Source organism: Macrobrachium nipponense, chromosome 6 (assembly GCF_015104395.2).
Source record: "Macrobrachium nipponense isolate FS-2020 chromosome 6, ASM1510439v2, whole genome shotgun sequence".
NCBI classification, from domain to species: Eukaryota; Metazoa; Arthropoda; class Malacostraca; order Decapoda; family Palaemonidae; genus Macrobrachium; species Macrobrachium nipponense.
Window position 1 is genome coordinate 100,081,913 of NC_061108.1, and position 14,217 is coordinate 100,096,129.

The 14,217-nt window shown below is 43.2% G+C and overlaps 1 protein-coding gene across 5 annotated transcripts in view; it reads right to left on the minus strand.

The window, feature by feature from the left end:
• Nucleotides 1-14,217, minus strand: part of LOC135216709 (coronin-7-like) — a 502,494-nt gene that overhangs the window by 274,272 nt on the left and 214,005 nt on the right. For all 5 annotated transcript variants that reach the window (XM_064252162.1, XM_064252161.1, XM_064252160.1 and 2 more), the window contains one exon: nt 13,239-13,394. In XM_064252162.1, the coding sequence (XP_064108232.1) occupies nt 13,239-13,394 (156 nt within the window). The remainder of the gene's footprint in view (nt 1-13,238; nt 13,395-14,217) is intronic.

Consider the following 14,217-nt stretch of genomic DNA (forward strand, 5'->3'; position numbering starts at 1 on the left):
ATATGGCAACATGTGTTTTCGTTTTTAGCCATGCCAAACCCTCACCTCAGATTGGCACTACTTTAGTACCCTGTACTAAGCAAGTACAAAAACACAAAAGAATTACCCTCTTTCTTGACTGAGACCCTTCAACACATGCACAGTATGAAATTAATTTTCTTTTATGAGAAATTAATCCAACATGGCATTCAAAAGCCACAAATGTGGCCTTATGATTAAAAGATTTGTGAAACAAAACTCTTTTATGTGAAGGCATGCCCTCTGGATCAAAACATGAATTTAACCAATGTAAAAACAATGGTGTACTGGAGTTTAGGATAAAGGTTTTCCTCTTCTAATGGATAAATCTGCCTTATGTTTGATGTAAAAAGTTCACATATGCATAAAATAAGCTCTGAGATCAATGATAGACCTAACTTTTATGATCCTTTATGGTTGAGAAAAACCCTTCACTTCATGAAAGCCTGCATGTCATCAGCTCCCTCTTTGAGGGTACTAAAATAATTAAGGAAGAATAATCCGGGTTCACCATTGATATATTCAGGTTCACAGATGAATATGATATTGTTATGATACAATAAAGTTTGTTCATACTTACCTGGCAGATATATATATATAGCTGTATTCTCCGAAGTCCGACAGAATATCAAAACTTACGACACACGCAGTGGGAGATCAGGTGGTTAGTACCCATTCCCGCCGCTGGGAGGCGGGTATCAGGAACCATTCCCATTTTCTATTCATATTTTCAAGTGCCACTGTCTCTGTCTCCTGAGGGGAGGTGGGTGGGTACTTGATTATATATATCTGCCAGGTGTAAGTATGAACAAACTTTATTGTATCATAACAATATCATTTTGTTCATGAAACTTACCTGTCAGATATATATATATATAGCTGAATCCCACCATTGGAGGTGGGAAGAGACAGAATAGGATTTAGGAAACAAATTACATGCAGATGATTGACATCTTGGTTCCTTACCTGTTAGCATAGCTGACTTCGTGATTACTGTCACCCAAGTCTGCCTCTGCTTTACTAGTCTCCAGCAAGGTAGTGACCTGTATAGCTGGTATTTCTAGATGATCTGTCAATGCGACTAGACCATATTGACCATACTATGAGGGCAACGAAGCAAAAAACCACCACCTGACCAAGCCTAACAAAAGTTAATCCCACATAACTTAGGCTAAAGAATGGGAAGTCCGCCTTTGGCGGCAGACCCAACAACCATAAACCAATACAATAACATTAAAAACTCTCCTAACCATTTTCTACAGGATAGGATGAGTGCTACTTCCTGCCCCCAAGATTGTATCTGCGGAAATGTATGGCCCTGGCGAGCAGCAGTTCTCATATGTCGTCTTCACGTCCCACAGGTAGTGTGAAGCGAACACAGAGTTGCTTCGCCAAAAGGTGGCACCCAGGATGTCACTGAGTGCCATGTTCTTTTGAAATGCCACCGAGGTTGCGATGGCCCTCACCTCGTGAGCATTAACTCTTAAAAGTCCAAGATCACCATCTCGACAGGACGAATGAGCCTCCTTGATAGTACTTCTTAAAAAGAACGCCAGTGCGTTCTTCGACATAGGCAAGTCCGGTCTCTTGACGGAACACCAAAGATTGTCTGAAGGACCTCGACTCTTTCATTTTTTCTAAATAAAACTTGAGAGCCCTGACAGAGCACAGAACTCTCTCTGGTTCTTGCCCAATAATTTCTGCCATCCCCTTGATCTCGAAGCTCTTGGGCCAAGGATTGGACGGGTTTTCATTCTTGGCTAAGAACGAAGGGCTTAAGGAACATACCGCATTATGTTCCCTAAAACCTATATGTTTACTGATGGCTTGAACCTCACTAACCCTCTTTGCCGTAGCTAGAGCGGTTAGAAAAATAGCTTTTCTGGTCACGTCCTTTAAAGATGCAGAATGTAAAGGTTCGAAAGGACTCGACATCAGGAACTTCAATACTACATCTAAGTTCCATGACGGAATCTTTGGTTGAGCCACTTTAGAGGTTTCAAAAGACCTCAAAAGATCGTGAAGGTCTTTGTTGTTCGACAGATCTAAACCTCTATGTCTAAAGACCGTCAACAACATACTCTTGTATCCTCTAATAGTTGGGACCGCCAGCTTATCAACTTTCCTCAGATGAAGGAGGAAGTCAGCAATCTGATTCACAGAGGTCGTGGTGGAGGAAATGCCCTTCTTCCTGGACCATCTCCTGAAGACGGCCCACTTCGATTGGTAAACTGCAAGAGAGGAAGCTCTCTCCTTGCATTGGCAATAGCTCTTGCCACTGGTCTTGAAAAACCTCTCGCTCTGGCCAACTTCTCGATGGTCTGAACGCAGTCAGACTCAGAGCGGAGAGGTTTTTGTGGTACCTCTCGAAGTGGGGCTGTTTGAGTAGATCGACTCTCCCGGGCAGGGTCCTTGGGAAGTCCACTAGGAAGGACATGACCTCTGCGAACCAGTCGCTCGAAGGCCAAAACGGGGTGATCAGCGTCATCCTCGCTCCCTCTGACGCCGCAAACTTCCTGATCACTTCTCCCAAGAGTTTGAACAGGGGAAAGGTGTAAATGTCCATCCCCGTCCAATCCCATAGGATGACATCTATCGCTACTGCTCCCGGATCGAGAACAGGGGAGCAGTATAGAGGAAGCCTCTTCGTCTTCGATGTTGCGAAGAGATCTACTAAGGGACGTCCCCATAGCCTCTACAACTCGTGACATACTTCTAGGTGAAGAGTCCACTCGGTCGTAAGCAGTTGCTGCTGACGACTGAGAAGATCCGCATGGACGTTCTGAACTCTTGCAACGAACCTCGTCAGGATCGTTACGTTCCGTGCTTGCGCCCACAGCAGGATCTCTCTCGCTAACTCGAACAGGGACCAAGAGTGTGTTCCTCCCTGCTTCTTGATATACGCGAGAGCTGTGGTATTGTCCGAGTTGATCTGGACAACTCGGCCAAAGACTCGTTCTTCGAAGAACTGGAGAGCCAACCAAATTGCTTCCAATTCTTTTAGATTTATGTGCCAGGACATCTGTTCCCCTCTCCAGATGCCTGACACTTCTTCCTTTCCCAGTGTTGCTCCCCAACCCGCAGTGGACACGTCGGAAAACAACACTAGGTCGGGGTTCAGAAGGCTGAGAGACACGCCTTCTGCCAGTTTTAGGGGATCGTGCCATCACTTTAGGCGATCCTTGACCGACTGAGAGATGTTCAGAGTCACATCCAGATCTTCCTTGTTTTTCCAGTTCTCCGCCAGGAAAAACTGGAGCGGTCTGAGGTGCAGTCTCCCCAGGGAAACAAACTTCTCCAGCGAGGAAATGGTCCCCAGCAGACTCATCCATTCCCTCACCGGGCATGTTTCCTTCCCCAAGAAAGCTGACACTTTTTCTAAGCAGTTCTGCCGACGTTCCAGGGATGGAAAAGCTCGAAAAGCCACTGAATCCATCTGAATCCCCAGATACATGATGGACTGCGTAGGGATCAGATGGGACTTCTCGAAATTTACCAGAAGTCCTAGGGCCTTCGTCAATTGCAGCGTCGTATGATGGTCCTCCAGACACCTCGACTCCGACGATGATCGAATGAGCCAATCGTCCAGGTAAAGCGAGACTCTTATCCTTGAGAGGTGAAGCCATTTCGCCACATTCCTCATGAGAAGCGTAAAAACCATCAGTGCTGTGCTTAGTCCGAAGCAGAGAGCTCTGAATTGAAAGACCTGTCCCTTTAAGACAAACCTCAGGTACTTCCTTGACTGAGGATGGATCGGGACGTGAAAGTAGGCATCTTGGAGGTCTAAAGAAACCATCCAGTCGCCTGGTCTTAAGGCTCCTAGAACAGACTGAGATGTTTCCATCTTGAATTTGTCCTTGACAAAAAGGTTCAGCCTGCTGACGTCCAGGACAGGTCTCCATCCCCCAGACTCCTTCGGTACCAAGAACGACCTGTTGTAGAAGCCTGGGGATTCTAGTGCTAGAACCTGTTCTTCAGCTCTCTTCTCGAGCATTTGCTCGAGCAGATCGAACAGAATCTGTTGCTTCGCAGGTTGGTAGGAGGGCGACAGATCTATGGGCTTCGTGCTCAATGGTGGAGCTTTGAGGAATGGGATCTTGTATCCTCTTTCGATGATTTCGAGGGACCAGCTGTCCATCCCTCTTATTTTAGCCTTGCTCCGACAGGCATCTGAAGGCCCGACACGTCACTTCTTACCCCTGGGTTTGGAAGGGGTTCTGCCTCTAGAGAGACCTCTTCCTCGAGGAGACGCTCTCGAGGTAGCACCGCCACGAAAGGGCTTCTGCTTCTTGGAAGCCTGAGCAAGAGGAGTTGTTGGATGGGTTGCAGGACGTCTGGAAGACTGAGCCAGGAGGTCTTGGGTCGCCTTTTCCTGAAGGCTGACTGCTAAATCCTTTACCATCGACTGCGGGAAGAGATGGCTAGATAGAGGGGCGAACACCAACTCTGCCCTCTGAGAAGGAGACACGGACTTCGCCGTGAAATTGCAGTATAAGGCTCTCTTCTTAAGAAGCCCTGTAGAAAAGTGGGAGGCCAGCTCATCAGGACCATCCCTGACTGCCTTATCCATACAGGCTAAGACGCTGGACAGCTCCTCAAGCGAAAGTGAGTCCGGACTCCGAGACTGCAGGTCCAGGGCTCCCAAACACTAATCTAGGAAGTTAAAGACCTCCATTGTCCTGAACAGCCCTTTCAGATGATGGTCTAACTCTGAAAGCGTCCAGGAAACCTTTGCAGAGGACAGGAGAGACCTCCTAGGAGCGTCTACCAGGCTGGCAAAGTCCCCCTGGGAAGAGGAAGGAACTCTCAAACCAGCTTCCTTTCACGTCTCGTACCAAATGCCCGCCCTTCCGCTCAACCTTGCTGGAGGTAGGGCAAAGGAAGTCTTGCCTTGAGCCTTCCTGGAGTCCATCCAGTCATGGATTCTCTTGAAAGCTCTCTTCGTAGAGAGCAAAGTGGCCATCTTGATGAAGCCTGGAGCTTTCCTCATCTTTGACGAAGCCAACTGCGAAGGAGGAGAGCGAGGGGCCAAGGGGCTGAAACTGGTTGCCAAACAAGTCCCTCAAAAGGCAGGCCAAAACCTTGTAATCCGACGATGAAGACAAAGCAGGTTCCTCTTCATCCGCAGGCTGCGACTCACCCGAAGACTCTCCCTCATCCACGGGAGCAACAGAAGTCCTTCAAAGATCGTGAAGCAATTAAACCTTGAGGCCCCGTTCGCAAAAGGTGTCTCCTATCCGACGAAGGGTCTGTAGAACCAGGCCGGGGATCCTTGACTGCACACACTGAAGCTTTCCAATGATCAGCGAAAGGGGCGTCCTGCCGAGCGTCCTGAAGAGCGTCCTGAAGAGCGTCTTGAGGAGCGTCTTGTTGAGTGTATTGACGAGCCTCCTGATGAGCGTCCTGACGGGACGCAGTAGCAACAGAAGCGTCAATGCGAGCAGCCTGAGAGGTGTCTGGTGAGCAGCACGCAGAGCATCCCGAAGAAGAGCGCGAGGAGCGTCATGGCAAGAGGCACGGCGATCGTCATCAAGACGAGCCCTACGGTCTAGAGAGCGTCCTGCATGACGCTCATCGATACTTCTAGATAAGCGCTGAGGAGGTAAACAGGATCTAGGGGGGGGACTGCCTAGACCTCTTGAGGCAGCCTCAAATCCTTCCTGCAGCAACGCGGCTCTGCCTCCCTCTTGGCGATAAATGAGGCCAACTGCTGCTGCATGTCAAGGAGAATCTTCTTAGATGGAGAAGATTCCCGATCAGGTGAAGGGCTGATCCTGTGAGAAGACGAGGGGCGAGGGGACATCTTCTTCCTTCTCACAGGAACGGCCTTAGAGCGACTGGGGCGCTCAAAAGCGTCATCCTCCGATGACGTCCTGGTCCTCTTCTGCGGTGGAAAGGCGTAGAAACATTCAGGCGACGACTGAAACGCATGTCGAGAAAGAGGACGCCAGAGGACGTGAGGCATCCTCTTCTCTAAAACTTCTCTTGAGAGGGCGAGAGTCCTTCCGAGAGCTCCAACCCCTGCGCGGGGAGGATGCCTCGGAGGACGAGAAGCAATCCTTAAGGATTCGTGCCCGTGCACGATCCTTGGCAGCCTGGGAAGCGTCATCAGGTCCTGCCGAAGGGACGCCAGATCGGTGGGGAGTCCCCGTAACTCTCCTTCGGCTTTCGACTTGCCCACTCCCTTTGTCCTGGGAGTCCAACAGAGGTCTAGACCTAGAGGCATTATAGGGCCGATCTGACGCCCCCTCCACAACACTAGGGGCACTATCACCATCACCACACTTCACAACACTAGACTGGAGAGCGAGCACTTTAGACTCCAAGTTATGGACAGACTCCATAATAACAGAAAGGGCATTACCTTCCGCAGACACAACCTCAGGGCCCGAAGGCAACACCACAGGGTTAGGTAAAACAAAGTCTACAGAAGGGTTAGCAGGTGACATATCACTACCCTGACTTCTGCTCACTGAAGCACTCCTGGAGGAAGACCTCCTGATTCTATCACGCTCTAACTTGCGTACATACGAATCATACATCTTCCATTCAGAATTAAACAAACTCTCACACTCCTTACATCAATCATCCAACAAACAAACATGCCCCCTACACCTCGTGCATACCGAGTGAGGGTCTACCGAAGCTTTCGGTAGCCTCACCTTACACCCTTGCACACAACACACTCTGAAACTAGCAGAACTAGATCCAGACATCTTATCCACAGAACAGTCAAAGCCAAAATCAAATCAATCCACGATAGCGTATGCCTAGCCACAAATCCAAGTCAATAAACCAAAAGACAATCAGATACTTAAGCGGCAATGAAGTTTGCAAAATCCTAAGACGGAGGTACTGAAAACAGGTGTTGACAGTACCGGCGACAGAAAAAATCTGAATAGAAAATGGGAATGGTTCCTGATACCCACCTCCCAGCGGCGAGAATGGGTACTAACCACCTGATCTCCCACTGCGTGTCATAAGTTTTGAAATTCTGTCGGACTTCGGAGAATACAGCTATACATATATATATCTGACAGGTAAGTTTCATGAACAAAATGGTAATTTTTAAAAATTTCCTCAAATGATTCTACATACTTCTTACTCTTTCAGCTTATATTATCCTTCATTTAAACATAAATAATATAATCTGGGACTCTTGGGCTTTACACTGCAGTACTGTTAAGTGTGAATTACACTTAATTTAACCTTCCAGTGAATGACTTACTGCTACTGCTACTACTGCTGCTGCTGCTCTCCACTGTTAACATTTATTTTAAACAGCCACTCTTGTTCACCTGTTACTTATTAGTTGGGAATTAGTCCTTTTCATACCAAATTTGACTTTGATTTCAAATGAAAATGATCATGAATAGCTTAGTGGCTCAGTCATGTCCTGCTTAGAGAAACTCACTGACTTTTGTTGTAATTAATCTCTTCCTTGACTGAGATGAGAACATCTGTCACACTGGCTACAAGCCCCAGCATTTCGACACATGAGGTGAAACTTTATCCCTACACTGTCTTTAACTCTGGAAATGTTATTTTCGCCCTTATGAGGCAACATACATGAGTGGTTCATACATAAGTGGTTCTGTGGTAGGCTAAATACATTTGAGTTTTTATTGTACTTTTCTTTAATTAAACTTTTGTTATTTTATGTGTACTGTTTATGTCTGTCAGTAGGTGCTTGGGTGGTTCTTCATGTTTCTTTTTTCTCTTTGTCTTCCAGTTTGCTTGAGAGTGGTAGGGTGGAGTAGTTGGCTGCCCTTTATCTGAACCCAATGGTGGAGGCCTATAGAGACTGTTGGAAGCTGGAAGCTTAGAGACTATAGGAAGGTGGCCAGCATCAATTACAAAACAGTTGTGTGATGCAGAGTGAATACTGATAATGCAGGACACTGGCAAGTGATAGAGGTCGTAGTATTCCAAGGACATTAAACGAACATTTTGAGAGTAATCAGAGTGTGAATATGGCTTACCATGAAGTTACTTACAGAATTCTGTTTAAAGGAAAGAACATTTTGGTTCTCAAATAATCTTTGCTGGACAATCCCAAGTGGACATGATAGACTTATCTTTCAAGCATTGGAAGCATTTCTGTTCTAAGCTGGGAAAGCTATAGGATTAAGGCTAATATATGAGGAAAGATTCTTAAATGCGGCTAAGGCTGCTAGGCTACCTGGACTCCCTGGAAAAACTAGTTCCTCACAGCTGGTTCAGACTAACATGACTGCAGCTGTAGCTCAATCAACAGTTTCCAACAGATCAGTCAGTTGACCTTCCTATCCTATACTCTGTAAGGGTCCTTGCAGATTTAGCTTGGTCACTAGATGGGCACAACCTGCAAGATCGGGCACCCAATCTCTTCCTACCCTAAACCTACTACGGATTCTTTACATCTGCACCCCTTTATCTGCTGGTAATGAGGATGTACAAGTGTGGCAAGATAATGAAAACAATTACCAGATCACCAGTAATGATGATTGGTAATGCATGTCTCTGGGACGCTAGGTTATTTCACATTCACTGGACTTATGTACTCTCTCTATGGATCCTATTTTCTATGTACTCTCTCTATGGATCCCATTTTCTATGTACTCTCTCTATGGATCCCATTTTCTACATAAACTGCATTACATACACAACAGTTAAATACTTAGCAAATTGTATGTACCATACTGTATTTGAGTATAATTCACAATCAAAGTGTTAAACTTCCATGACTATATCATACAGTTCTCTTTCTCTCTCTAATAAACTCTCATACAAGTAGTACAAATTTAGCAATTTGCACTTCTGCTATTTAGTGTGATGTAGTGCAGATATAGGATTGCAGACAAATGTGCAATAAAGGGCACATTAGAGATATGGTAAGTGCAAAAGATGGAGGGGTTACTTTTAGTGTTTATGAGTTTCCTTACTTGGAGTAACTGACTGTTACTTATGGTCTATGCTTTTGACTTATTGCCATAATTACTGTATAATGGATTTATGATTTTTGCAAACAGCAGTTTTTCTTACCTACTTTAACCTTCATGGAATACTGTGAAGAAATCGTGATACCATTAGTGGTTTGAATTCTCTATGAAGTGATTAATTAGACATTTAACAAATAATTAGCTGTTCATTTTTAATTTTCATGATTCAGCTTATATGTCTGCAATCTACACCTCCCATAGGCATTGCAATAAACTCGTGTCTAGCAGAGAGAGAGAGAGAGAGAGAGAGAGAGAGAGAGAGAGAGAGAGAGAGAGAGAGAGAGAGAGAGAGAGATAACATTATCTAATATATAAGTCTTAAAAGGTTAAGTTTACAGTCAAGACTTCATCAGGGAAGTAAGGGCTCGTCTCAGTCCAAATGGCAACTATCTAAATATACTGTGAAGCATTGTGAGAACCAGAAGAGCTGAGACAAGGGCTTGTCTCCTAATGTTGAGAGAAGGGATTGCGCTCCCAACACTGCTTGTTGAAACAGATTACCTTTGGTGGAAGGCCCACAATTTTTCTCTATGGGTGCTGAGATACATGCAGAGCAATGTTCTTCTGGTATAAGCTTCACTGGGAACTTTTACTTCCTATGCAAGAGAGCAATACTTACGAGATTATTCCCTTAATGCCAGATGTTAATAGGCAAAGTAGCCTGCCAAGAGCTGATACCAATATTGTTAGCTCTCCAATCATTATCACTCAGCAGAGATGGCATAAGGATAATAGCATTTCAGAGATTCATAAGCACTACCATTTTGCTAGATCCCTTAGTATTTCTTGCTCATCAATAACCAGGATCCAGACATACCTCTCAGTAGTCTCACACCTCGAAGTATGAACAAAGAGATTCCTCTCACTGATTCCCTAACATTCTCCTGCTGGTGGACATATGCAATCCATTCATACCTAAATATTTAAAATTGCAATGAGTTTCAGCAATTTCCCTTCACCTGAGTGTTCTCAGCTTCCTAACCTTGCACAACAAAGATTATCAACAAACAATATCATTTCAAAAATGGATGAAAGTAAATTATTTGACTTATACCCTTGGAAAAAATTTACAACAGCTCTTCCTTGCACACCTGTGAGACCTGTGAATATCAGCATATTTGTTATGAATGCAGTACATTTCCCTCACCATTCAGCCCCCCCCCTCCACACACATATATATATCAATCACATCTGTAACTTATGATGCACTCTTCAAACATTAAGCAGAGACTAAGGTGGTTTATCATAACTTATTGTAAAGTAGCCTCCTTTGACTCATCTTTAGTTAACACCCAGTTGACTGAGATGAGAACATCTGTCACACTGGCTACAAGCCCCAGCATTTCTACACATGAGGTGAAACTTTATCCCTACACTGTCTTAAACTCTGGAAATGTTATTTTCGCCCTTATGAGGCAACATACATGAGTGGTTCATACATGAGTGGTTCTGTGGTAGGCTAAATACATTTGAGTTTTTATTGTACTTTTCTTTAATTGAACTTTTGTTATTTTATGTGTACTGTTTATGTCTGTCAGTAGGTGCTTGGGTGGTTCTTCATTTTCTTTTTTCTCTTTGTCTTCCAGTTTGCTTCAGAGTGATAGGGTGGAGTAGTTGGCTGCCCTTTATCTGAATCCAATGGTGGAGGCTTATAGAGACTGTTGGAAGCTGGAAGCTTAGAGACTGTAGGAAGGTAGCCAGCATCAATTACAAAACAGTTGTGTGATGCAGAGTGAATACTGATAATGCAGGACACTGGCAAGTGATAGAGGCCGTAGTATTCCAAGGACATTAAATGAACATTTTGAGAGTAATCAGTGTGAATATGGCTTACCATGAAGTTACTTACAGAATTCTGTTTAAAGGAAAGAACATTTTGGTTCTCAAATAATCTTTGCTGGACAATCCCAAGTGGACATGATAGACTATCTTTCAAGCATTGGAAGCATTTCTGTTCTAAGCTGGGAAAGCTATAGGATTAAGGCTAATATATGAGGAAAGATTCTTAAATGCGGCTAAGGTTGCTAGGCTACCTGGACTCCCTGGAAAAACTAGTTCCTCACAGCTGGTTCAGACTAACATGATTGCAGCTGTAGCTCAATCAACAGTTTCTAACAGATCAGTCAGTTGACCTTCCTATCCTATACTCTGTAAGGGTCCTTGCAGATTTAGCTTGGTCACTAGATGGGCACAACCTACAAGATAGGGCACCCAATCTCTTCCTGCCCTAAACCTACTACGGATTCTTTACATCTGCACCCCTTTATCTGCTGGTAATGAGGATGGTACAAATAACCCTGAAAGCATTCAAGAATTACCTATCTGACAAAGTGGTAGGTGTGATGGAAATTCCATCATAGTAGCCAATCTTATGTAAGTACAAAGGTGTCACCAGATCTTCTGCAACGTGCTAACTGACAAAGGATATTCTAATAGTACCCACATAAATCCCAGATGATAGCCATACCTTGACCAGGGGAATCAAGTACTTTTGCTGTGTGGCCCTGCATCTCAAGATCTGCAACAAGCTTTGGAAGCAGTAAGAAACAATATGAGACTTTTTTTGCCATTTTCTCAATCAACAGCTTGGCCTTGCCATACCAAGTGACATAGGCAAGCACCACTTTTAAGGTTCCTGAGACAATCTGAGGGGTATGCACTTCCATCCTCCTTCATCAAATGGACAAAATGCAGCAGTCCAGCAATACCTATATAACCCTCATAGCTCAACTTTGGCCATAGTTAACCTAGTTTCTGGACCTTCTTGCACTTCTGGTAGACTTCCCAGGAGCCATTCCATGAGATTGCTCCTCTGTCAGCCTTATTTTCGGAGATACTACTACAGTCTCAGCCTCCTCAATCTTCTCACATGAGAGATCTCTAAGAGTGCCATGTCAGGAGGGACTTCACTGTCAAGTTGAGTTGTTACCTGTGGGAACCTTTGATCTGTAATATTGTACCTGTGGGCCAAGTTATTACTCTCGCTCAAAAAGAAGAGGCAGATTCTAAGTATACCTTCTCTCCTCCTTCCCTCTAATCTTAGTCACAGGTCATGCAAAGTAGCCAACTTGGGTACTTGGCTTGTATATTGCAGATGAAGAGTAAGGGCTTTGATCAATTAAGGATCTAGTCCTTTGGCAGTGCAACTTAGTGTGCTACTAGCAAGATACTGGCCCATTTCATGAACCTATGTCAATCCTTCTAACACTGGGACTCTCAATACACACCTGTTAAGTTATTTTCTGGCTCTAATTTCCTAAGAGTCAATGTCCAAATATCACCAAATCTCCTCATGAAAAAATAGTTATTCGGGAAGTTGAAAAATTATGGCACCAAACCAAATATAATTGCTAAAAAATGTTATCTTCTTAACATAAAGTAATTTGCTTCCCTCATGACCAAATAGTGCTCAGACAACACTTGCTATGACCATTTTCTGCTAAATGGGGGACTTTAGATCCTGAATGTGCAATGGAAATCTGAATTATTCTCTTTTAGCATCAGGAAATTGAGCTGATACACCTGAAGACCGTTGAAAAATTATGTGTTTGTAATGAAAACATCCAATTCCTTCTAGATAATACGTAGTACATTTGTTCTAAGTATAAATTTAAATAAATTACATAGGTACAGAAAAGTAACAGATGAAACCTGAGTTAACATCATGAAATAATTTTACATAATCAGTCATACGAGTCAATCTTGCATTAAAAAAATCCAAGGATAATTGATATTAACCATAAACCGTTTTTTCTTTAAATATTTCATTATCACAACAGGCAAACTATACTTTAACATAGGTAGAATCCACCGTTTGGGTGAAAGAGTGGTGCTTTAAGAAGTACAAGAGTTGTGAGGTGTGTTTCTTCACAACTGCATATAGGACCCCCTCCTTATATTTTCATATGGGGTGGGTAAGTTTTGCTACAACAATACATCTAGTACCAAAATTACAATGTTTTATCACTACAAAATACACAGTAGGCCAAAAACATTTTTGACATATCAAATAGGTAAATGTAGAGCATCTTAACCTTATGGCACAGAACAAGTACATTAGTTCTGTTACCCAGAACATCACTACACCAAACACATTTCTACTCACGTTAATAAAAGCAAATACAAATAAAATCAACCACAACCACCACCATTATCATGAAAATGCAAAGATGTGAGGAAAACACACAAAAGTCTAAGTTCTACTAACAAAAATTTCATCCATTAACCATCTTCACCTACCTTAACTGCAACCATTGGCTTCGATAATGTAGGTCTCACTTCACTCACTGGTTTACATTCTGTGCCATTAGATATCCGGGACCTTGGAGCTGGGACAGGAGTATCTGCCTCAGCAATTTTGGATTCTTCCCGCTTACTTAATGGACCTCGATGAATCTTCAAAGACAACAGGTTGCAAATTACCATATATCACAGATGAGTACTAGGGGAAATTAATACTATTCACTATTAACACTGAACATTTAAAATACAGGTAGATCTTCACATTGAATAGTATCTATAATCCAGTTCTTAAACTAATGTGGCACATATTTCAAATTTCCTATACCACCATAATTACAAATTCCCCATGCCACTGCACTAACATGATGTGCACTGTTTTGGTTGCCTAAATTTGTTTACCTTTTGACATGCAGTGTTATCTCTACCTAAATAAACTATAGTCATCTAACCCAAACTTGCCTACATGTCCATTTTCTACCTTTTTTTGCTCCACTTTGCATGCATAATTTCTTTAAATAAATATTATACATTATTTGCAATGGGAAGAATATATTCTTTTAAAATTTGATAACTGTATCATTGTGCTACTCATATTTGTTTTTGTTTTTATGATACTTTTCTACTTTATGTTTAATTTATGCACTTCATTCAGGTCATCCCACAGGATTTTTGACTATGTAATTAAGATGACCTTCCTCTTATGTTGGGATAGGCCTATGAAAAATGTAACCTTGGCCTTAAGTTGTACTGTAAATTTCAGAGACTTATTTGAGAAAAGAAAAACAGATTTTGACTCATGGAAATACAGTACCTTGTGGCAAAGTAGAACTAAATACTATGCAGCATAATATAGTGTAACATGACCTTCCCCTTTTCAGGTGTATAGCATATAACAAAAATTCATGATTCTGTCATATACTGTACTCCTATAAAGGGCGAGTCTAGATTATCTAGGCATTCCAGAGTTTGGCTAGGC